The sequence below is a fragment of the Bufo bufo genome, chromosome 2 (genome assembly GCF_905171765.1).
Source record: "Bufo bufo chromosome 2, aBufBuf1.1, whole genome shotgun sequence".
NCBI classification, from domain to species: Eukaryota; Metazoa; Chordata; class Amphibia; order Anura; family Bufonidae; genus Bufo; species Bufo bufo.
Genome location: NC_053390.1, coordinates 339,336,910 through 339,363,876, shown reverse-complemented (window position 1 = coordinate 339,363,876; position 26,967 = coordinate 339,336,910). Strand labels below are relative to the sequence as shown.

The window sequence follows — 26,967 nt, the reverse complement described above, 5'->3', positions numbered from 1 at the left end:
CAGCCTAATTTTAGTGTAGATCTATTGAAACATACACTTCAGGTATACAGTATGATAATACATATAGCAAATAATTCCATCATTTATCGATATTTTAAAGAATGTGATATATTTGTCCTGTAACTTGCATGGTTATGGCATTTATCTTCTGTTTTTTTTTTTTTTTTTTACATTTCGCAGCATATTCTTTATTTACATTTCATATATAAGTTATAGCTGGAAAAAAACTTTGTGGTAACACCAGCAGTGTATATGTTCAGATCATTTCTGTTTGTTTTCAGCTTTGGCTTGTATTTTATAATAAATACTTTATTTTAAACCATTTGAATTTGTTATTGTCTTCTGGCATAGGCGCTTTGTACAAGTCTGTTTTTCATTCCATAAAAGGAGTGAAATAGCACTAAACTACGCCAGACATCTTTTTCTTGTTACTTCTTCCTTCCTTTCCTTCATTCATATTGAAATCTTTGTGCTCAGTATTACATTTCCATCGACAATATGTTGTAGTTACATTTATTTTTCACTTAAGGGTTCTGGACACCTAAGTTTCAGTCTATGATCTTCATTCATTTTTTCATACCTCTTGATACTAAGTTTGCAACATGCTTCTAATTTGAGACTTTTTTTTCATGTCGATGTGTCCCTTCTGCTAATATATGATGGATGTGAGGTTGCATATCCAGGATGCTGCTGCATTCCCTAGCTCTCATGTGTCAACAAAGCTTCATTCTTGGACTGATGTCTTCTTCTACTTATGCATAGAGGCACTGATTCTGAGAAATGTGAGATTCTCCTCCCCCCCACCCTGAAAAGTTTGCTGCAAGTGCTCTGCTTTCTCTCTTCACTTGTACACAGCCTGTACTTTCCTACTTCATCTTCAGCCCATGTGCGTTGCCGTCCTTAGAGCCTCTCCCCACACACTTCTACTGTGTACAGCTTGCACTGCAGAGAGCCTTCCTAAACAGGAGCATTGCTCTGATAGATTTATATATATATTTTTTTTTATGAAATCTGTTTAGAAAGCTGCTTAATTTTGCATTCAGGAATCAAATAAAGACTAATCGGTGGAATAGTGTCCATAACCTTTATTTCCTAGACTTTAGTTTGTTCATCTTACTGTCTGCCATAATTATTAAGTAGTAATCGATGGGCAAGAAAAATATACCTCTTAGTACTTTCCACCATTAGTACTAGATGTGTGTCTTGTAGATAGAGCTTTAAACATCTTAAAAAGTTACATCAGAAATCTAATTTAGATCTGACCCATCACTAAGACATGTTTTAGAGGTAGATAACTTTGGATGCATTCCTGTCTGTTGGTAACCACAGACTGTGATTTCCTCAAATTGCTCATTGAAGGGTTCTGTGATCATCACAGGTTCAGGAGGTAGATAAGAAAGTGCCCACATATTCTGTTCACTGCCCTCCAGACGCATTCCATAGACGCAGACATAATTAAGAAGGACCTCCCTATACAAAGTAGGAACCTGACTTGCTGAAAATAGAGGTTCCTATGACCAGTACAAAATGAAAGTACTGATGCTCAGTATGACACTGGTAATATTTGTCTATGGAGCTTGCTTGTCTGTATGCTTATTTTGTGCACTTGTGCTGTAGTAATTGGTGTTGCCGAACCCAATAATAACAATGGATGTCATAATCCTTTCTGCCATGTAGCAATTGTGTATAGGGGCTATACTAGTAACACAAATAATATATCAGTTACTCTATATTTATGTATCTACTGTATATATATAATTATATACATGTGAAAGTTGATCTTTCAACCGCTTTAGATTATGGTAGCTATTAGGTACTCTAATAAAACTAAACTAGTAGTATTTTTGTTTAAAGGGAACCTGTCATGTTAAACATGGTGCTTGAGCTGCAGGCAGTGTGTTTTAGAGCAGGAGGAACTGAGCAGATCGATATATAGGTTTATGGGAACAGTTTCAGTAAAACATTTATATCTCTGCTCATTCTGGGCTTTGAAGTCCAGGAGGAGGTCCTATCAGTGATTGACAGCTATCTCTATATACACAGTCATAGAGGGAAGGATCCGCAAAAAATACAGATAACGTCCTTGTGCATTCCGTGTTTTGCGGGACGGAACAGCTGGCCCTTAATAGAACAGTACTATCCTTGTCCGTAATGTGGATAATAATAGGACATGTTCTATTTCTTTGTGGAACGGACATACGGAAATAGAATGCACACGGAGTAACTTCAGTTTTTTTCCGTGGACCCATTGAAATAAATAGTTTCGCACACAATCCGCAAAAAAAACGGAACGGACATGAAAATAAAATGCGTTCGTTCTTGTGTATGAGCCCTTATACTGGCTCTTTTCCCATAAAATTATATATCAATCTGCTCATCATCTCTTGCTCTACAACATGCTGCCTGTAGCTTACATTGCATTTTCATGGTGACAGGTTCTCCCTTTATGTGGGTTTCTAGTATTATGGCCTTTTTTTTTTTTCCACATACTCACCTGCCCCCCACAACTCAGTTCCGGTGCCCTGGCTCCATTCAGTGACTTTCTGGTTTACTCTCGACCAGGGTACTGACTAGGTCACGTGCACTATTGCAGCCAATGACTGCCCTCAGTGGTGGCATGTTTTGAAGTGGCACATGAGCCAGCAATGACCTGCCACTGCTGAAGTGCTTGAGTTAGGGACTCAGAATGCCTTAAAGGGGTTATCCAACCCTTATAATGCCTCCCCAAGTGCCCGGGCCCTTACACAGATTGTACTTACCTCAATCCCCAGCACTCACGCTGCTCCTGATGCTCGCACAGCCACTGCTGCATCTCCCCATCGCGCCAATGGGAACTGGGAGCAGCCAATAGCAGGCCGCGACAGGAACGAGCCTCCCTAGCATTGCGGGTGACGCTAGGGAGTCTTATCCCCATCACGGCCTGCTATTGGCTGCCCCTCCGGCGTAATGGGGAGATGCAACGGCGGCCGTGCGGGCATCAGGAGCAGCGTGGGTGCTGGGGAGCGACGTAAGTACAATCTGTGTGAGGGGCCCGGGCACTTGGGGTGGCATTATAAGGGTTGGATAACCCCTTTAATCGGAAAGAAAATGTTTTTTTCTCTCTAAAATAGTGCAGATAATTTAGCAGAGTGATGACCTTTTTTGAACTCGGCACGATGTTTCACCTCACAAGGATAATTTTTTTGTGACTATGCAGTGAGCTGATGTTAGTTCCTCCTTGTGAAGTGAAACCTTTCAGTGAGGAATAGAGGCTTATTCAATGCATTCGGAGCTTGCTGCTGTTTTGTTGTTTGATTGAAATGGGTCGTTTCTCTTTGCTGCTGACTTTATTGATGTGGATATCTGATGCCAAACCTGCAACCCAGTGATGAATGGTGACTTAGGATGTGTATGTTCATAGAAGTACAGTGAATACATGGGGCACATGAAATGGAACACACAGGAAAACTGGAACGGGTTTAAATTTTAGGATTTATTTATATATTGAAACATAGAAGATTAATGGCAGAAAAAACACACATGGTCCATCTAGTCTTCCCTTATATTATTATTCTAAGTGCGTTCACACGACGCTCACGCAGTTGTTTTCAGAACAAATTTAAGTCTATAGGGCTTATAGCAGCCATCAAAGATAGGATGTCAGATGGACTCCACTGGAATCAATGGGCCCATTTTTACCGTCACCAATCTAACCGTCTTTAAAAATAGGTACAGTATGTAAAAAAGGACCTTTCAGGGGATAAAATAATACTCACTACTTGCACACACGGTAACACTTGCTCCGCACTGGAGGTAGCGGAACCTGACTCTCACAGCATGGCGACGTCAAATGATCTCGCCTCACACCTGTGCAAGTGGATGAGGTGAGTATTTTTTTTTTTGTCACCACCAGAAGAATGGGAAGGCATTATTTATAGTGGGGGCACTATGGGGGCCATTGGATGCCCAGGGGGCACTATGTACACTGAGGGGGTTGGGATGTGAAAAAGAAACTATTATGAAATTCATATATTTTTTTTTTAACAGCTGGACACCTGACCAGAACATGGATGCACAAAAGGATGCAAAATAAACATGGAAAACTGCAAATGCATCCGGCCTTTTTTTCTTTACTGTTGTGAATGTACATACCGTATATACTCAAGTATAAGACGAGTTTTTTGGCACATATTTTTGTGCTCAAAAAGCCCCCTTGTCTTATACTCGAGTCTAGTCTAGCTCCGGTAATAGCAGGCAGTGCGGGGGGCGGCGCTCACTCACTGACGTCACGCGCCTCAGTAAGTGAGCGCCGCCCCCCCGCACTGCCTGCTATTACCGGAGCTAAGACAAAGTACCAGTAAGATATCCAAATAATCAGAGTAAAGAGCTCAGCAATGAGCGATGATTAAAGTAAATACCGGTAGTTACTGATTACGGTAGTTTATAAATATACTGCTGTGAGCGTCGGGGAGGGGGATCTGTGGATGGCACTGTAGGGGGATCTGTGGATGGCAGTGCCATCCACAGATCCCCCTACAGTGCCATCCACAGATCCCCCCTCCCCTAAACAGTGCCATCATGGCACTGTTTAGGGGAGGGGGGATCTGTGGATGGCACTGTTTAGGGGGGATCTGTGGATGGCACTGTTTAGGGGGGAGATCTGTGGATGGCTCCCTGTATTTAATGCAGAGTGTGTGTGTATATAATGCACACACACTGCATTAAATACAGGGAGTCAGAGTCAGACTCCCATCAATCTGAGTCACCCTCTTGCAGATGTGTGTATATAATGTAGAGTGTGTGCATTATATACACATACACTCTGCATTATAGCTGCATTTCCCACCCTAGTCTTATACTCGAATCAATAATTTTTCCCATTTTTTGGGGGTAAAATTAGGGGCCTCGGCTTATACTCGGGTCGGCTTATACTCGAGTATATACGGTAGATATACTATATGTTTATCCCCGACAGTTTTACATTCACTTAACCCCTTTAGGACACAGCCATATTTCACCTTAAGGACCAGGCCATTTTTTGCAAATCTGACCAGTGTCACTTTAAGTGGTGATAACTCTAAAACGCTTTGACTTATCCAGGCCATTCTGAGATTATTTTTCTCGTCACATATTGTACTTCATGACACTGGTAAAATGAAGTAAAAAAAAAAATCATTTTAATTTATAAACAAATACCAAATTTACCAAAATTTGGGAAAAAATTGCAAATTTCCAAGTTTCAATTTCTCTAATTCTATAATACGTAGTAATACCTCCAAAAATAGTTATTACTTTACATTCCCCATATGTCTACTTCATGTTTGGATCATTTTGGGAATTACATTTTAGTTTTTGGGGACGTTACAAGACTTAGAAGTTTAGAAGCAAATCTTGAAATTTTTCTGAAATTTTCAAAAACCCATTTTTTTAGGGACCAGTTCAGGTCTGAAGTCACTTTGTGAGGCTTACATAATAGAAACCACCCAAAAATGACCCCATTCTAGAAACTACACCCCACAAGGTATTCAAAACTGATTTTACAAACGTTGTTAACCCTTTAGGTGTTCCACAAGCGTTAATGGCAAATGAAGATAAAATTTCCGAATTTAGATTTTTGGGAAAATTGGCAATTTTAATCCATTTTTTCCAGTAACAAAGCAAGGGTTAACAGCCAAACAAAATGCTATATTTATTGCAACACCCCATATGTGGCCGTAAACTACTGTACGGGCACACAGTAGGGCGTAGAGGGAAAGGTGCGCCGTATGGTTTTTGGAAGGCTGATTTTTATGGACCGGTTTATTTACACCATGTCCCATTTGAAGCCCCCCTGATGCACCCCTAGAGTAGAAACTCCATAAAAGTGACCCCATTTTGGAAACTACGGTATAAGGTGGCAGTTTTGTTGGGACTATTTTTAGGGTACATATGATTTTTGGTTTATCTATATTACATTTTTGTGAGGCAAGGTTACCAAAAATAGAAATTCTGAAATTTCATCTCCATTTGCCATAAACTGTTGAGGAACACCTAAAGGGTTAATAAAGTTAGTAAAATCAGTTTTGAATACATTGAGGGATGTAGTTTCTTAGATGGGGTCTCTTTTATGGAGTTTCTTCTCTAGGGGTGCATCTAGGGGGGCTTCAAATGGGACATGGTGCAAAAAAAAAAAAAAGCCCATCAAAATCTGCCTTCCAGAAACCATACGGCGTTCCTTTCCTTCAGCGCCCTGCCGTTTGGTCATACAGCAGTTTACGACCACATATGTGGTGTTTATGTAAACTTCAGAATCAGGGTAATAAATATTAAGTTTTGTTTGGCTGTTAACCCTTGCTTTGTTATTGGAAAAAAATTGCTGTTTTTGCACCGTTTTTATTTTATTATTTTGATTGTGTTCATCTGAGGGGTTAGGTCATGGGGTATTTTTATAGAGCAGATTCTTACGGACGCGGCGATACCTAAAAAAAGAAATTTAGTTTTAGTGTCTCAAGTCTGAGAACCATAGTTTTTTATCCGATTGTCAGTGGCTAAATTGGGATATAAATTTAGTACTCCATGGAAGTGTGGTACTCCCTGAAGCAACCAATAATGCAGAGGCCCGGATGATCGGGGCACGTGTCACACTGAGTAGTGGTGTCCTTCCGTATCCCCCTCCTGTGACACACTCTGCACTTTTTTTGGGTCCGTTCCTTCTTTCCTGTATGGGGGCCCACACCTGGAAAGTGTTGGCCAGGGACGATCCGGGCACCTTCAGTTCCCGAGGTACTCCGGCCTGCTCTTTCCCGGTCAGAAAAGATCAGGGCCTTGAGGACTGCCTCATAGAACTGAAGGAATGTCCCTGTGTTGCCAGCGCTCCGGGACAGCACAAAAGAGTTGTACAAGGCAACCTGTACCAAGTAGATCGCAACTTTTTTGTACCATGCCCGGGTTTTGCGCATGGCATTATATGGCTTGAGGACTTGATCAGAGAGATCAACTCCTCCCATATACCGATTGTAGTCGATGATACAATCGGGCTTGAGGACCGTTGCCGCGGTACCTCGCACAGGGACAGGGATGATGCCTTTACCATGAATTGTGGACAGTACAAGGACATCCCTCTTGTCCTTATATCTGGCCAGCAACAGGTTTCCACTGGTAAGGGCACGGGTCGCACCCCTGGGGATAGGTATCTGGAGGGGGTAGGTAGGGAGGCCGCATTGATTTTTCCGCACGGTCCCACAAGCGGACGTGGATCTGGCGGACTGGAACAAGGGGATACTAGTATAAAAGTTATCCACTTAGAGGTGGTAACGCTTATCTAACAGTGGCAGCATAAGGTCTCACACAAGTTTCCCGCTAACACCCAGAGTGGGGGGACATTCTGGGGGTTGAATACGGGAATCTCGCCCCTCGTACACACGAAACTTGTAAGTGTACCCTGAGGTACTCTCACAAAGTTTGTACAGCTTCACGCCACACCTCGCCCGCTTAGAGGGAACATACTGGTGGAAAAGGAGTCTCCCCTTGAAAGCAATGAGAGACTTATCAACCGGGACCTCCCTTCCAGGTACATAGGCCTGTACAAATTTGGCCCCAAAGTGATCGAAGACCGGCCTGATTTTGTACAGGCGGTCATAGGCAGGATCACATGAATAATGCAGGCATTTCCGGATGGCCTCAAACCGGGAGCGTGTCATGGCCGTACTGTAAAGTGGGGTCTGATAGAGCTGAGGACATGGGTTGCTAGATGGCCACTAGCACATCCGCAATACCCAGTCCCCATAGCTCTCTGTTCTTTTATTGTGTAAAAAAAACCGATTTGATACATATGCAAATTAACATAAAAGAGTCATATCTTACTTGTGTGACCAGAGAAGAGTCATATTTTCAAGCTCTGACTCATCTCAGGTTAATTAGCATATGTATCAAATCGGTTTTTATATACAATAAAAGCACAAAGAGCTATGGGGACTGGGTATTGCGCATGTGCTAGTGGCCATCTAGCAACCCATGTCCTTAGCTCTATACCCCAAATCCCGGTGACAGGTTCCCTTTAAGCACCGGGACATCAGGGCGTACCGGTACGCCCTATGTCCGGAACAGGTTAAAGAGGTTTTCCGAGATTTTGACACTGATAACCTATCCTCAGGATAGGTCATCAGTAACTGATCCATGGGGATCCGACACCCAACACCCCTGCCAATCAGCTGTTTGGGATTACAGAAACACCTCAGCCTTATCGCAGCTTACCAAGCACAGCCCCGTACATTGTATAGCTGCTCTGCTTGGTATCGCAGCTACCCCCATTGACTTCTATGGGGATTCCCAAACAACTGATCGGCGGGGTTCCCAAGTGACTCCCACTGATCAGATACTGATGACCTATCCTGAGGATCATGTGGAATATATAATGAACCATTTTGATACGAATTGTGTCCGGATCTGTTCAGGAAAAAACAGAAGGTTTTTGCACACAATCCCCATTTACTTCTATGGGACCAGGGCTCCGTGAAAAACACAGAATATAGAATATTCAGCAATTTTCATGTAATGTAGAGATGATGCGTGAACATCAACACTCATGTACACAGACCCATAGAAATTAATGGATCAGGATTCAATGAGGGTGCAATGCGTTCAATTCATGCATTGCACCTGTACAGAAAACTCATTCATGTGAAAGGGGCAAAACAGCTACTCACAGGGTGTCACAGTATGGTTCACCGTGACAGTTTTGGCTGTGTAGGCTGGCTGCATGCTCTTTTGCGTACTGGCTGCAGGCTGACTCCTGTGTATGCTGGTTACTTGGGGCTGCGTGCTGGCTGCGGTGTCTTGTATGAACTATGCCCGTGTTTGTGTGTATTCCCTATGTATGCATCTTTGTGCAGTTCTTGGCACTGCTGGCTGCAGGCTCTCTCGTGTACTGGCTGCAGGCTGTCACCTGTGTATGCTGGTTGCTTGGGACTGTGTGCTGGCTGCGGGGGTGTGTGTGAACTGTGTCCTGTGTTTGTGGCTTCCGTGTCTGCATCTCTGTGGTTCCTGTCACCGGTGCCATGCAGGCTGGCTGCATGTGTTTTGTGTACTGGCTATGGGTGTTCCCATGTATGCTGGTTTTGCAATGCGTGCTGGCTGTGTCCTTGTGTGTGAACTGTGGCCTGTATCCAGGGACGTAACTACCATAGCGGCAGACCATTCGACTGCTATGGGGCCCAGGGCAAGAGGGGGCCCAGTCTTAGCTGGGATTATCTCCTCTTCTATTGGAGGTGAATACTTGGTCAGGACTGCTTCTGATCCTGTCCTATGTCCAGCCTGGCAGTGCTAAACTGCTTCTGATCTAGTCCGTTCCTTGTCTGTCCTGCAGTGCCTTACTGCTTCTGTTCCTGTGTCTGTCCTGCCTTAGTGAGAGGGGTCCTGGGTTCTCCGGAGGGAGGATCTCTAGTCTGTGTGCAGCTCTGCCTGAGGCCGCCATGCTTCCATCCCGCTTGGGGTCCAGGCATCTGCTTCTGTGCTGGTTCCAATTTGTCTTGTTGTCTGTTCCATGTCCTGTGTTTACTTGGGTTCCAGTTTTGTTGTCTGTGGTTTTCTGCAAGTAGCGGCCAAGTGTACCGGGACCTTCCTGGAGGTATGACCAGTGAGCCCTCGGCCCAATTCATCCCCATCACTATGGGTTCTGTGAAGAACGGGCCCACTGGTTCTCCGCTCTCTGGGTTTTTCCTCTGGTCTGCCTGTGCACTTGATTCTGTGGTAGTTCTACCACTATAGTCTAACATGCATATATTGTACTGTCATGTTCCTTTATTACATGTGTAATAAAGTATTCTGTTGGTCCCTGGTCTGAATTTTGCCTGTGTCCTGTATGCAAGACGTCCCGGAGGTCTGCCTTGGGCCTCCGGCACGTGACACAGGGACAAGTAACTTTACACTGATCAAAACCGAAAAAAACATCTTAAGGTTGCAGTGTGAATCTAATGATCTGCAAGATGATTGTTCATATGGGCCCAAGGTGGCTGACCTGCAGTTTAAAAGATTGGAAAGGCACATCTTCTTCTCACCAGCTTATGGGCCAGGCCCTCTCATTACAGTTTCTCATACACAATGACCAAAGGTGTCCCAAACTCCTATGACACTATGAGTAAAATGAGCATGTACATTTTACAGGACTGGGACACATGACATTACTTAATTGTGATGAAGGGCACTTTTTCCCCCTACTTTAACACTTTAAAATGGATGCTAATTATAAAGTAAAGTCCTCCATACACATCAGGACACTTGGCCGAACCACTTTTTGGCGGGATGGTCAGCAGTCTAATTTGTATAGGGGCCAAAACGATGCCATAGAAAACCATAGAAGCAGTTCTGGTATTAATTCCCCTCCAGTGATGGACAAAACACAGTAGCATGTAGCTACATTGTTCTATCCAATTGTGCCTGGGATGGCTAGGTATATGGGAACCCAACTTTACCATACAGTAAGCTCAGCACAAGTCTTTGATTATGACGGGCCCAAATAATTCCTATAACAGTGATGGAGACTTGCTCCTAAACCTTATGCCTATATCATTTTCTTTTTTTTATTGGCAGCTATACTTTAAGCTTGCATGACTACCATATGCAATTTCTGTGGAGTTTTCCTATTAAATTTATGGTCTGGCATAACAGAACGGCGCTTATTTGAAGCCAATTACCTCTTAAAAAGAAGAATACCAGAATCCTCAGGTGCATTTGCTATTGTGTAACATTTCACTTGAGCTGCCAAGTCTTCTGAAGAAAAGGTACACAAATGCACCAAATGGTCAATAATGTGTACGTTATTAAGAGCCTACATATTCTCCAGTTATTTAAAAGCTCAGTAGTAGATATAGATGTGTCAGTCCTTAACTTTTCTCTAAACATGGCATATCCTAAGTTGCAAAAAGATGACTTGTTGGATGCCATCCATGGGACATCCATTGCCCATCTGTCACTCATAATCTCCATGCATAGATAAGTTTTATATTCCTGGCTACCTGAAGTAACCACTAGAGGGAATTTAGGAGATTACTGCATACTGTTTTGTTATTGAGTTCAATGTGTACGCAGTACATTCCTAAGGTCCCTCTTGTGGCTGCTGCAGGCAACCGGGAGTCTATCATTTAAAGGGGTTCTGTCATAAGCTACATTGCACACGAGACATGCGCTTGACTGTTGAATAGCATCGTCTTGGTCCCATCTTCCTAGGTGCCCACATTCTTGAGAAAATTGATGTTTTATAATATGCAAATGAGCCCCTAGGAGCAATGAGGTTAGTGCCGTTGCACCCTGTTGCTTCCACAGGCTCCGATCACTGCCCTTCATGCCGCACCCCCACCACTGGCTGACAGGCCTGTAACTGAAGATGTACTCGCACCTGGGCCTGAAGTATTGTGGGAGCTCATTCAGTGCATGTGCTGTACAGGGAAGGGCCAGGTTCATTACCTTTTAGAAAATGAACCAGATACAAAGTTGACCCAAGATAGTTTAGAAAGTGATCCCTTAAAATGCAGCAGCCCATTGCCAATGAAGTACTTAAACATGGAAAAATGTATTTTGTAATATATTCAATAAAAAGGAAAGCTTCTCTGTGAAATAGATTATTTTACTAAAAAGGTAGTTTCAATGTTAATGTCAGGATAAGGCTACTTTCACACCTGCGTTCGGGTGTCCGCTCGTGAGCTCCGTTTGAAGGCTCTCACAAGCGGCCCCAAACGCAACCGTCCAGCCCTAATGCATTCTGAGTGGATGCGGATCCGCTCAGAATGCATCAGTCTGCCAGTGTTCAGCCTCCACTCCGCTCAGCGAGCGGACACCTGAACGCTGCTTGCAGCGTTCGAGTGTCCGCCTGGCCGTGCGGAGGCAAACGGATCCGTCCAGACTTACAATGTAAGTCAATGGGGACGGATCCGTTTGAAGATGACACCATATGGCTCAATCTTCAAACGGATCCGTCCCCCATTGACTTTCAATGTAAAGTCTGGACGGATCCGTTCAGGCTACTTTCAGACTTAGTTTTTTTTTCAAACTATAATGCAGACGGATCCGTTCTGAACGGATCCAAACGTCTGCATTATAGGAGCGGATCCGTCTGAGCAGACAGCAGACGGATCCACTCTGAACGCTCTGAACATTGTGTCATTGCAAAGGCCAGACAGCAGGGAGACTAGGTACAATGGATCGGTGATAGTTCTGTATAGATTTTCCTTGCACAGACTGCTGTTTTCTTCAGAATATTGGAAACCAGTAGAGCCTGAGGCCATAATTCCAAGCATGTAGACCTTAATGTAAGGACTGCAATGAAAACATGTAAGTTATCTATGTTGGTCTAGGACTGTTGTGGTGGTGGTTTTGCAGATTTAGCAACTATATGGTGCCTGCAATGAATTAATAAGCCTCAGGTGCTTGAAGTTAACACTAGTTTGTTCTATATTGTCAGGGTTTAAATAGTTAAATGTGGACTTTCATTTTTAATTTCAGCTGTACAGTTACTTCACTTCAATATCATCTACTAACATGGTGTTTAAAGAAGATTTCCATTAAAAACATAAAAATGTCCATGACATAATCAGACATTACAACAATAGCCACAGTTTATTATTATACTTTATTTATTTGTAGATATTTTAGAATTTTTTTCTGTTTACTTGCAACGGTCATTTTTGAAAAAATGAGAACCGGAAGTGCAGCTAGATGGTTGCCAGATGCCGATCTGCTAATTCAAAGCGGACAACTGATGTGGCTGCACTTTGATATTGGCATACCAATAGTTTTAAGTGGAAATACTCTTTAAGTTACATTTACAGGGGCGTTCTACATATAGCATGAAAATGCGTATGACACAATCACATACCAAAATTATGGGGAAAACATAGATGATGTCGATAAATGACTTGTATGCTTTGTCCTGGGAAATACAATGCAATTTAATATACGCCAATGTTCGAACTGTTTGTGAATTCTAAAATGCCCAATATTTCAAATCCATTAAAAATATACATAGACCAGACCTAAGTAGCATGTAAAGATGGCTTTAAGTGATCTTCCTTCTTTGTTTTCCCCTTGGGTTAAATGAAAATTCCTGATTTGTCTGTAGCACTTTGGCCACATTCAGTCCCTTAGTTCTGATAATCCATTCCATGTGGACATCTTGTATCAGTCTTTTCCAAAACTGTAACTGTACGTGTCTCTTTCCTCTTGTAGAAAATTGAAAATGGAAGATTTGCCAAATGTAAATATTTTGCACATGCAATGGTTAATAACACGGATTTATTAATGGTGATGAAAAGGTATGTAACGAATTGTAATTTTGAAAGAATTCTGACCTAAAGATTGGCGTACTCTACTTAGTGTCCATCTAATTTCATTCTCCTGCCTAATCTGACCTAGGCAATAATGCATTCAGAGAGAGAATAGATTTCGAGGGACACCACGAGATGGATAGTTATATAGTGGTTCATTTCCTAAAATTTTGTATTTGTCAAAGATGTTTATGGATAAACAGAATACAATACAAATAACTGTGAGAGTTATACATCTGAGTTCACAGCATGCTATAATATATACATGCATCTAACAAGAACGAAAATATCTTAATTCACAGTAAAATTATGCCCATGTTAAAAAATTAGGCTGTAATTTCTAAGCAAAGATAATGCTTTAAAGCTCTCCTGAAATGTCTGCTTTAGTAACTGCTTTGATTCCCCTTGAAATAGCAATTCTGCATCATCTTTTCTTAAAATCTGCATCCTGCCATTACTCTGATATTCCTCCTGAGTAGGGCTGCAGTAAACGAGTATTTTAGTAATCGAGTATTCTATCGATAATTTTTTACGATTAATCGAGTAATCTAATAAGAAAAACCTTCTTAAAATAACGTATTCCTTTATAAAAAAACAATATTTTTATTTCTTACAGTGGTATAGCACATAATTGCACACACACAAGGCTTCTTTCACAGCTGCAATATACATTCTGTCAGAAGAACAGCCAGAATGTACCGTATCGGGTATATCTGGATACTGCTGGCTGCTGCAGCTTTTGACTGTAATGGGGTCCGGCCTTGTTACAGCATTCAACATAGGTTTTGGCCGGACCAAAAAAAAAAAAAAGCTGTGGACGATACCCAGCATGTATGCCGAAACATGGCCAGATGGCCTTGGACCACATTATAGTCAATGAGAGCATATAGCTGGTTGTATCCGGCTATACCCAATACGGTATAATCCAGCAGGCTGTTCTTCTCCCAGAATGTGTATCTAAGGTTATGTTGTGAACTCCGGCATTAACCTCCATTAACCCCTCTCCCCCCCTGCCAATAACTTTATACATGCCAAATCACAGGTGCCTCCATTAACCCCTCTCCCCCCCCCCCCCCCCTGCCAATAACTTTATACATGCCAAATCACAGGTGCCTCCATTAACCCCTCGAACCGCCCCCCCCCCCCCCCGCCAATAACTTTATACATGCCAAATCACAAGTGGCCCCATTAACCCCTCTCCACCCCCCGGCAATAACTTTATACATGCCATTGCCAAATCACAGGTGCCCCATTAACCCCTCTCCACCCCCCCGGCAATAACTTTATACATGCCATTGCCAAATCACAGGTGCCCCATTAACCCCTCTCCCCCCGCCAATAACTTTATACATACCATTGCCAAATCACAGGTGCCCCATTAACCCCTTTCCCCCTTCCCCCCGCCAATAACTTTATACATGCCAAATCACAGGTGGCCCCATTAACTCCTCTCCACCCCCCCCGGCAATAACTTTATACATGCCAAATCACAGGAGGCCCCATTAACCCCTCTCCACCCCCCCGGCAATAACTTTATACATGCCATTGCCAAATCACAGGTGCCCCATTAACCCCTCTCCCCCCGCCAATAACTTTATACATACCATTGCCAAATCACAGGTGCCCCATTAACCCCTTTCCCCCTTCCCCCCGCCAATAACTTTATACATGCCAAATCACAGGTGGCCCCATTAACTCCTCTCCACCCCCCCGGCAATAACTTTATACATGCCATTGCCAAATCACAGGTGCACCATTAACTCCTCTCCACCCCCCCGGCAATAACTTTATACATGCCATTGCCAAATCACAGGTGCCCCATTAACCCCTCTCCACCCCCCCGGCAATAACTTTATACATGCCAAATCACAGGTGGCCCCATTAACCCCTCTCCACCCCCCCGGCAATAACTTTATACATGCCATTGCCAAATCACAGGTGCCCCATTAACCCCTCTCCCCCCGCCAATAACTTTATACATACCATTGCCAAATCACAGGTGCCCCATTAACCCCTCTCCACCCCCCCTGCAATAACTTTATACATGCCAAATCACAGGTGCCTCCATTAACCCCTCTCCCCCCCCACGGCAATAACTTTATACATGCCAAATCACAGGTGGCCCCATTAACTCCTCTCCACCCCCCTGGCAATATAATTATACATGCCATTGCCAAATCACAGGTGACCCATTAACCCCTCTCCACCCCCTCGGCAATAACTTTATACATGCCATTGCCAAATCACAGGTGCCCCATTAACCCCTCTCCCCCCGCCAATAACTTTATACATACCATTGCCAAATCACAGGTGCCCCATTAACCCCTCTCCACCCCCACGGCAATAACTTTATACATGCCAAATCACAGGTGGCCCCATTAACCCCTCTCCACCCCCCCCGGCAATAACTTTATACATGCCATTGCCAAATCACAGGTGCCCCATTAACCCCTCTCCCCCCGCCAATAACTTTATACATACCATTGCCAAATCACAGGTGCCCCATTAACCCCTCTCCACCCCCACGGCAATAACTTTATACATGCCAAATCACAGGTGGCCCCATTAACCCCTCTCCACCCCCCCGGCAATAACTTTATACATGCCATTGCCAAATCACAGGTGCCCCATTAACCCCTCTCCCCCCGCCAATAACTTTATACATATCATTGCCAAATCACAGATGCCCCATTAACCCCTCTCCACCCCCACGGCAATAACTTTATACATGCCAAATCACAGGTGGCCCCATTAACCCCTCTCCACCCCCCAGGCAATAACTTTATACATGCCATTGCCAAATCACAGGTGCCTCATTAACCCCTCTCCCCGGCCAATAACTTTATACATACCATTGCCAAATCACAGGTGCCCCATTAACCCCTCTCCTCACCCGCCAGCCAGCCAATAACTTTATACATGCCATTGCCAAATCACAGGTGCCCCCATTTCTCCCCACAGCCGCTGGTGCTGCTAACTTTATACTTACCTTTCCTGGCAGTGCGGCGTGCGCTGACACATGGAGTCCACAGGAGACGCGTCTTCATCCCAGCATGCACTGGGACCTGACGTCACACACAGCATCTGCCAGCGCGCTGACTATGTGTGAACGCAAGGCCCTGCAGCGCGGTGCCGAGTCGGGATGCCACGGAGCAGTGAGTGAGAAGCTTCATTTCACTCACGTGTGGTCATACAGAGTTCTTCGAAAAGATGTTACAGCATTATTTCCTGGGGAATACATACAAGTATTAGCTAAAAAATGATGTCAGGAGGGTGAGCAAGCTATCTCTAAGCTGTGTGTGAATTTTTCAATGTCTTTATTTTGCCTGCCTCATAATAAATTATGTCAGCATTATACAAACCTCAGTTTTAAAGTATAATATACATATTTTGAGAATAATTAATTATTTTTTTGAAAATGTTTCTTCCGCTTTGCTGCAAATTGACGTAAAGTGGTAATCCCAGATTTTAATGACAATGGCCTCTTCTCAGGATAGACCATTAATATCAAATTGGTGGGGGTCTGACTCCCAGAACGCTCATTGATCAGCTGTTACTGAGTAGCAGCAGCACCATAGTGAACGGGAGTAGCGCTGCAGTTACCAGCTCTGTCCATTACACTATAGATGGAGCTGTGTAGTTCTGTCATGACTTCTGGCACCAGAGCTTACTTGTAACAGGTAATTGGCAAGGGTGTGCGGACATGGACCCTGCTGATATGATATTGATGGCCTATCCTGAGGATAGGCTATCGATATCAAAATCCTTGACTACCCCTTTACCTCCATCTGCATGGTGAACAGATTATAAAATAAAGAAAACAATGCCAGGTTTGTTTTTTTTGCTTATGCCACCTTCCAAAAAAAGTCATATATACCCCAAAATTGTACTGATAAAAATGACAGCTTGCCCCACAATAAACAAGCCTTCACACAGCTCTAACAGTGAAAAATAAAGTTACAGCTCTCAGAATATGGCACCACAAAAAACTTTGTGATCACTGCAGTTGAACCACCCTGCAGGATAAAGGTAACATAATTTGTATTCCTCACAATGAATCGCACAAATAGGTTAAAAAAAGTTATATGTACCCCAAAAACAAGCCCTCCTATGGCTAAGTTGACAAAAAAAATGGCTCTTGGAATGAGATAGAAAAAAAATGGCTATTAAAAGGTTACAGTGTCACTGAACTTTCAAAATACTTTTGATATTAGGTTTTAATCAGTGGGGGTCTGAGTGCTGACACCTGATTGCTAGAACAAGGGGAAAGAAGTGATCGCATAGCGTTCTCTTTGCTCGCTGCAGGAGACTGAATCAAGATGTGCCAAGAGACCTTCTCTTGCAGCAAGGAGAGAAAGCACCCCATGTGAGGGGCTTCTTTTTTTCTCATTCTAGCAATTGGTGGGAGTATTTTTTATATATGGATATAACCAAGAATTCAATTCCTTTTTCTTCCAGTGGAGTCCTGTTTGTTACAAAGGGTACTTTTGGGCAGCTTACTTGTGAATGGCAGTATAGCTTTGATGAGTTTACCAAAGAACCAATCATTGTGAATGGCAGAAGGTTACGTATTGAAGCAAAGGTATTATAAGATTATTTATTTATTCTGCATTTTTAAGAATACGCTAACAAGCAAAAGGGGAACAATGTTTTGAACTCCAGGCTCCATAGCTCACTATCCACTACAGATTTGAACGTGAGATTACCATCATTTTATAGACAATCATCTTGGCTATCTCATACATGAATTGGACTTGCAACTATTTAGCATATGATTAGGTATGCAGATTCTTGTCATGTAACTGCATTGTTACTGTTTTGCTCCTGGTGGTGGAACAATCTTTTTCTTCTTGTATACAACAAATTACAACCTGTTCTCGCATTCCCTAATAGCTCAGTGTGTTATTACTGGTAGGTTGATTTCCAAGTTAAAGGTCACTGGTTTGAATCCAGAAGCAGCCATGAAGATGATTTCCCAAGAAAAGAGAAACTGCATCATCCAGCTCATTGATAGCGGTATCTTGGTCAAGAAAATTGCCAAACTGCATCATGTGAGTACCATGACAGTTGGAAGAATACGAAATGAAATCCATCCATCCATTCCAAAGGCAAGAGGTGGACGTCCAGGCTAATCACAAGGTCTATCAGTTCTGGTGCGACAAACATGGCAGAGGTGGCTCGTATGCTTTGTAATAGTGAGATAAAAAAAATACGTCCATGCAAGCACTGTGTGATGCGCATTACACAAGTCTGGACTGGTGGCCCGAAAAAAAGTGAGAAGCCTCGACTTCAATATCGTCATAAGAAGCGTTGGCTCAAGTTTGCAAAAAAGTATGAACAGTGGACAGTAGAAGATTGGGTGTTTTAGAGTGATGAGATGATAGTCAATAGACTGGGTTCTGATGGGTGCAAGGGTATGGAGGAACAAGGGGGCAAACAAATCGAGAAATTGAAGGAACTGTCAAGTTTGCTAAAGGAAGCCTGATGATATGGGGTTGTTTCATAGCCAAAGGCGTTGGTGCAGGATCAATGGTGGACTCAATGCTGAGCTATATGTGAGTATCCTACAAGACAACTTACTTCGTACACTCGAGTACTATGGGTATAAAAAGGACGACTTAGTGTTCCAGCAGGACAATGACTCGAAGCATACATCAAGATTGGCGAATAAATAGTTCAATGACAATGAAGTAGAGGTGCTAGATTGGCCCCCACAGTCCCCAGGCCTCTACCCAATCGAACACTCTTGGGTAGAGTTAGTATGCACCAACATTGGGAATGTGTAGAAGAGTCCTGGGAACAGATTTCAGTCAAGACATGCTTGAATCTGATGAGAGCATGACCAGAAGGATTCAGGCAGTGTTGAAAGCCAAAGGTGGATTTGCAAAGTACTAACCACAAAATAAAAATAAAAATTTTGAATTTTAGGAGCAAAACAGTAACAATGCCGTTAGATAACAATCTGCATAACTAACAGTGGCGTAACTACCAGGGAAGCAGGGGAAGCGGCTGCTTCGGGGCCCGAGCTGACAAGGGGCCCGGGAGCAGTGTCTCACACACACACACACTTACTGTGTGTACATAATTTTACGTTTTCAGGCCGGCCCCACCCCCGAAAACAACACCTCCAAATCCCCTCCCCTTTACATTTGGTTTGGTCACATAGGGGCCGGGGCCCGCCCCCCTCCCATCCATCCTACTTCCCCATTCATTAACACAGGGCCTGCTTCGGCGGGCGACTCCGTCCATGATTATCTGCTGACTCACTGCCTCTTCTGCCTGCATAGCGTAACACTTGCCAGAGAACAAGTCGGCAGCACACTATGCAAATTAATCTCTTCAGGCAGCACAGTGGCAGCCCGCCCCCAAATGAAGTCCTCCTCAAGGGGCGGGGAGGCTGGGAGAAGAAGCACAGCAGAGGGCGGAGGGAGGCACAGCAGGCATGCAACTCGTTTTTTCAGGTATGTGCCTGGGCCCCTCTGTTCCCCCCCCCCCCCCCCCCCCCCTACCCCCCTTGCCTGCTGCAGCTGCACTAGTGCACAGTGGTTCTGGGGCCTCTCTGGGCATGAGGAAAGAGGAGGGCAGGGCAGAGTCAAAGTAGTTAACCCTTTCCTCCTCTCCCAGTCTGTCAAGTTCACAGACTGGGAGAGGAGGGGAGGTAAGACCAGGTACAGCAGCAGGCAAAGTTCTGAGTGTGCAGCCATGGCAGGCTGCAGCATGTAGCTGCCATCCCAGTCCCACCAGCCTCCTATATAATAAAATGCATTCATCTGCTTCTGTTATAGTACAGGAGGCTGGCAGATGCTGGGATCGCCACCTGGCAGCTGCATGCTGAAGCCTTCAGCATGTAGCTGCCAGGTAGCCAGATCACAACCTCTGCCCACGCTTCCTCTGCCAGCCTCCTGTACTATAGCATGCGGGACATGGCAGCCTCCCCTCTCTGCCTCCGCTGCTCTGCCATGTACTAGTGCTTATTATGGCACTCTCTTAAGTTACATATACACAAATGTGATGCCAGGATGGTTCTGGGCTGGCATCGGGTGCATGCATATGTGTGCCATAATAAGCACTAGTACATGGCAGAGTAGCGGAGGCAGAGAGGGGAGGCTGCCACGTACCGCATGCTATAGTACAGGAGGCTGGCAGAGGAAGGAGTGGGCAGAGGTTGGGATGAAAGTTCCAATCACCCCTTTTCACAGTGTTTTTAAATATAGGTAAATAAACATTAAAAAAAGCATTGCCATGTCCAAAAATGTCTTCACTATTAAAAAATATAAATAATTTTAATTCAAAAAGGGTACCAATAAAAACTACAATTCATCCACCTGAAAAAAAGCTTCAGCTCTTTAGGCAGAAATCTAAAAAAAGTTTTAGCTGTCAAAAAATGGTGATACAAAGACAAAGAGGTTTTTTGAAAGGTTTTATTTTAAGTAAGGGTCCATTCACACGTCCGTTGTTCTGGGTCCGCATCCGTCCCACAATTTTGCGGAACAGGTGCAAACCCATTCATTTCAATAGGGGCGCAAAAGATGCGGACAGCACACCGTGTGCTGTCCGCATCCGTAGTTCCATTCCGCGGCCCCTGCAAAATAAGATGGAACATGGCCTATTCTTGTCTGCAATTGTGGACAAGAATAGGCATTTCTATCATAGGGAACTATCAAAATGCGAAACGCACGCAGCTGGTATCCATGTTTTGCGGACATTTTGTGGACCGCAAAACACTTGCGGACGTCTGAATGGACCCTAAGGGAGGGGGGCCCTGTAAAAAATTTGCTGTGGGGCCGAGTCAGTTCTAGTTACGCCCCTGATAACTAATCATATGCTAAATTGTTGCAAGTCCATTTTATGTATGAGATAGCGAAGATGATTGTCTATAAAATGATGGTAGTTTCACGTTCAAAGCTGTAGTGGATGTGATATATGGAGCCTGAAAGTCAAAAGTTCCAAACATTGTTATCCTTTTGCTTGTCGGTGTATCTGCATGTATTTTCTATGTAATCTGGAAGTTGTTGTCTCTTACAGGCCTGTCAGATTTACCATTTTCTATGTCTGTTTTAGGTGTAGAAAATGGTCTAAATGTAAGACCGCTCTGAAGCGGTCTTACATATAGAAGCAGCGGTGGATTGCCAAAGTGATGTAGAGGCTGGCGCCATTACTTCGGCGATCCACCTCCAGTGCAGGGGCTTATTAAGACCAGCACCTAAAACGCTGGTCTTAATAAATGTGCCCCAATATGTTTGTTTTCCGCTGTCTGCTATTGCAGCCAAGCCCCATTTGCTTTATTTGGGTTGCAATACCACATACAGCCCATGGACCAGAGTGGCACTGTTTCTCATAAACCCCTTTAACCACAAAAAGACTATTTGTGGTTAAAGGGATAAGAAAAAGTTGGATAATTCAAAGATTTCACACTTTATAGATGTCATATCCTTTGTATGTGAGGCTTTATGCCACTATACCACTTATAATCCATACCGTCTGTCATCAAATGTAAGCCATCAGATGGACATGGAAGAGAATTGTGGTGCAGCGGAAATGTCATGTGCTATGTATCTTGGGTGGTCTCTCTAATGGCAAGGAAACAGGGGAACAGGCTGCACCACTAAGGCATCTTGGCTTTCCACCACATGCCGTTCTCTGAACTTCAAAGCCCAGAATGTAGGTCAGTGAAAGTTGGCTGATTGATGAAATTGATCGAGCTCCCCACATAGCCTGTTTATTTATATAGCACTCAGCTAAAACATTGGCTGGAATCACTTAGTGATTATCTGGCCAAACTTTATCCAGGATGATGTATTGTAAAGTGAAATTTCCAAATAAGAAGTGGCGCCTGTTTACTGTACAACCTGTTCTTTGAACATCACAAGCTTAAAGTGGATGAAAACTCCAGAAATGAATGCAAACACTGAGAAGTTGCTTCCCCTAAGCAGTGGCCAGAACCAGAGTATTTATTACAAGGAGATGCATGGCAGACTGTTTAGGCGCAACGCGGATTAAAATGATGACTCTGTTTCTCACTTCTGAAATTATTTATCCCACAGGAACGAGTGAAATCTGTTTTTCATGCCAAAGAGTTTGGAAAAATAATAAATTTTAAAACTCCTGATGATGCCAAGGTAAATGCAATATATTGGTTACTGTGTTACGATTAATTCAGAAAGTGGCCGAACTGCTGTATTTTTTTTAATAAATAGCAAGGGAAGGGGGGGGAGGCATGGCAGCCAGATTTAAAAATCAACGTAAAGGCTTCCAATTTTCACAGAATCCCTGTAATAGGGAATTGCTACAAATACAGAATCCTAATATAGTGGCCCACATTTACTTATGTAACTGCACCTGAATTTTGCTGTACATTGTGCCATAAATGAATGGTTTTGGTGCATCCAATTTCAGACATACTGTATATATGAGCAATAAAACCAAAAGAAATGGGGGGGGGGGTGAATTAAGATGTGCCATTTTGCGCCGAATTTTGACACATAGTAGGCCAAGCAATAGGTGGTATAAAGCATGACTAGACATTCTAAAGGTGCAGCAGATTTATCACCCAGCATTAGCCATGGTGATCAATCTGGTGGATTTTTAGACTGTCCAGTCCAAGTTTACACTACCTATTAGACAGAATTAGTAAATCTGCTCCAGTATGTGCTAAACCAGCACACATTTATTATTATGGAGATGTGTTATTATATAGACCTCTGCTTTCCTAGTTTAGCAGGACCTAATGGATTTTGGTAACATCTCACAATATTAACAGGGCCAAGACCAGCACAGCAAAAATAGTCATTTAGCCTTAGTGAAATGTGGACATACTGGAAATTTGCAAGAGGAGCTGGAATCGGAATTACCACATGTCAGGATTTATTTTGTTAAGGGTGGGTTCACATCACCGTTATGTATTCCATTATGGCTTTCCGTTATAACATGGTTATAACGGAAAATAACGGAATCCATAAGACGGAAGTCAAAACGGAAACCTTTAGGAGGCATTCCATTTTGATCCTTTATAATACAAGTCAACGGGCAGCATAACGGATCTATTATGCAGTCCAGTCCTGCATAACGGAAACCAGGACGGATCCGTTATGCTGCCCATAGACTTGTATTATGGCAGAATGCAAAACGGAAGCCTTTGAAAGGCATTCCATTTTGCTTTCTGTTATAATAGAAGTCTATGGGAATCATAACGGATCCGTATGGTTCCCGTTATGCAGAACAGACAAAAAAAAGTCCTGTCGACAGGACTTTGTTTTCCGTCTGGCATAACTGGAACCGTAGATTTCTATTATGACAGATCAAAACGGAATGCCTCTTAAAGGTTTCCGTTTTGACTTCCGTCTTATGTATTCCGTAATTTTTTGGTTATGTATTCCGTTATGGCTTTGTTATAACGCTGAAGTGAACCCACCCTTACTTGTGAGGAGAAGTGTTATGGGGCTTTCTTGCTAACACTATTAGGGTATGTCCAAACAGAATGAATAAGCCGTGGAATCCGCTATAAGTGCCAGCAAAGTGGATGAGATTTTTAGAAATCTCATCCACATGCTGCTGGAAACCTGCATAATAAAAAATCACAGAAAGAAAAAGATAAAAACATCCTGCATGATAGGATGATTAAATACACAGATGTGAATGGTCACATTTAAAGAAAAAACTGCATAATGGCACTCACATAGCACTAAATACAAAGGTTATACATAGACTAATACCTCATTTTGATATGGTAAAGAGGTTCTTAGCAGATATATTTTGATCAGACAGGAACCTACTATATTTAATACCTATCTCATGCCTTTGGGCATCTATATTCAGGAGAGCAGAACTTGCACATACAGTTGCAAGAAAAAGTATGTGAACCCTTTGGAATGATATGGATTTCTGCACAAATTGGTCATAAAATGTGATCTGATCTTCATCTAAGTCACAACAATAGACAATCACAGTCTGCTTAAACTAATAACACACAAAGAATTAAATGTTACCATGTTTTTATTGAACAAACCATGTAAACATTCACAGTGCAGGTGGAAAAGGTATGTGAACCCTTGGATTTAATAACTGGTTGAACCTCCTTTGGCAGCAATAACTTCAACCAAACGTTTCCTGTAGTTGCAGATCAGACGTGCACAACGGTCAGGAGTAATTCTTGACCATTCCTCTTTACAGAACTGTTCAGCAATATTCTTGGGATGTCTGGTGTGAATGTCATGCCACAGCATCTTAATCGGGTTGAGGTCAGGACTCTGACTGGGCCACTCCAGAAGACGTATTTTCTTCTGTTTAAGCCATTCTGTTGTTGATTTACTTCTATGCTTTGGGTCGTTGTCCTGTTGCAACACCCATCTTCTGTTGAGCTTCAGCTGGTGGACAGATGGCCTTAAGTTCTCCTGCAAAATGTCTTGATAAACTTGGGAATTCATTTTTCCTTCGATGATGGCAATCCGTCCAGGCCCTGACGCAGCAAAGCAGCTCCAAACGTTGATGCCCCCACCACCATACTTCACAGTTGGGATGAGGTTTTGATGTTGGTGTGCTGTGCCTTTTTTTCTCCACACATAGTGTTGTGTGTTTCTTCCAAACAACTCAACTTTAGTTTCATCTGTCCACAGAATATTTTGCCAGTACTGCTGTGGAACATCCAGGTGCTCTTGTGCAAACCGTAAACGTGCATCAATGTTTTTTTGGGACAGCAGTGGCTTCCTCCCATGAAATCCATTCTTTTTTAGTGTTTTACGTATCGTAGATTCGCTAACAGGGATTTTAGCATATGCCAGATACTTTTGTAAGTCTTTAGCTGACACTCTAGGATTCTTCTTCACCTCATTGAGCAGTCTGCGCTGTGCTCTTGTAGTCATTTTTACAGGACGGCCACTCCTAGGGAGAGTAGCAGCAGTGCTGAACTGTCTCCATTTATAGACAATTTGTCTTACCGTGGACTGATGAACAGCAAGGCTTTTCGAGAAACTTTTATAACCCTTTCCAGCTCTTTTGTGCAAGGCATCATTCACATCAGGCAATGCTTCTTGTAAAAGGCAAACCCAGAACTGGTGTGTGTTTTTTATAGGGCAGGGCTGCTGTAACCAACACCTCCAATCTCATCTCATTGATTGGACTCCAGTTGGCTGACACCTCACTCAAATTAGCTCTTGTAGATGTCATTAGTCTAGGGGTTCATATACTTTTTCCACCTGCACTGTGAATGTTTACATGGTGTGTTCAATATAAACATGGTAACATTTAATTCTTTGTGTGTTATTAGTTTAAGCAGACTGTGATTGTCTATTGTTGTGACTTAGATGAAGATCAGATCACATTTTATGACCAATTTGTGCAGAAATCCATATCATTCCAAAGGGTTCACATACTTTTTCTTGCAACTGTATATTGTGTAGCTGCTTGTTACCTCTGTGTGCATTCAAGCATCCAATAAGAGGAAGATCAAGCACAACTATATGTATCAGCCTGTGGGATGCATTCCTATTGTCCTACCTATTCCACTATAGTTTATATATAGTGCTGTGTACATTTTAATACTTAAACTTTTTATTTTGTTTATACAGTGGATTCTTTCTAAATTGGAAGAAGTTAGAGATCTTCATCGAAAAGATACATGATGATGGCTGGCTACTTCTATAAACCCCATTCTGGACTCTCAGTTTCAGAACCCATGTAAACCCTGTAAAGTTTTTTTTCTCTCTCACTCTACAACACACACACATTATTTATATATATATATATATATATATATATATATATATATAATGTATTACACACACAGACACATATACATTGCACAGCTGGTTCTAATTTATTTAGCTCTATGTTCTCCTATTACTGTATATAGAAATACTGCAATCTATATTCATGTGTTGTCACTAATATTGAACGATGGACATACATCTGTATTTACCACCGGTTTCACAAATTGTACAATGTAAAATATATAAAAAAAAGTGTTAACTAATTTAAAAATTAAAATGTATTATTGGGTAGAACACATAACCTTACTGATGACGAGCTACAGTCTTGTAGGTTTGTGCCTGGTTGGGTACTTAACAGTTGCAAGAAAAAGTAAGTGAACCCCTTGGAATTTACTGGACTTCTGTATTGATAGCCAATAAAATGTGTTAACACCTACACGTCACAAAATTCTCCAACATGTACCCGGGGATAGCATCTTATAAATACTTTATAACTCCTACCAGTACTTAATATGAAGAAATGAAATTATATACACAAATTACATTTATACATAATCCCATCCAGTGAAAAATATTACTAGAAGACCATAATATTGTACAGTTATTAATAGTTACTAACCACTACTAGACAAATATATTACTTCATGCAGCAACCTCAGACCCCGATGCTGATTTGTCCCCCAATGGTGGAATGTCTGCTCGGCCACGTGCTGAGGCAGTGGTTGGCCGAGCGGGCAGTCCAAGCCTGAGAACAGAAAGTGGACAGCAGGAGGAGGCCTGCTGTTTGTGTGTTCTTAGTTTAGTTAGATTGTGTTTGTCAATAACTGTGACTTGAATAACAGACCCTATTTTGTTAGTAATCAAAGCAGAGAACAGATCTATCCAAAGGGTTCACTTACTTGTATATATGATGTATATGCATAGGACATCCACATGAGAGTAATGAGAATGCAGGTCTCCAAGCAGTAGATTGAACAGTCCCACTGATT

At 42.8% G+C, this 26,967-nt stretch overlaps 1 protein-coding gene across 1 annotated transcript in view; it reads left to right on the top strand.

Annotated features, from left to right (window-relative positions):
• The window catches only part of VPS13A (vacuolar protein sorting 13 homolog A), a 269,928-nt gene extending 243,897 nt beyond the window's left edge, over window positions 1-26,031 (top strand). Inside the window, 4 exon segments of the mRNA XM_040417055.1 lie at window positions 13,177-13,262; window positions 17,733-17,856; window positions 22,319-22,393; window positions 25,838-26,031. Coding sequence (XP_040272989.1) covers window positions 13,177-13,262; window positions 17,733-17,856; window positions 22,319-22,393; window positions 25,838-25,891 — 339 coding nt within the window. The 3' untranslated portion in view covers window positions 25,892-26,031.
• The last annotated feature ends 936 nt before the right edge of the window (window positions 26,032-26,967 follow it).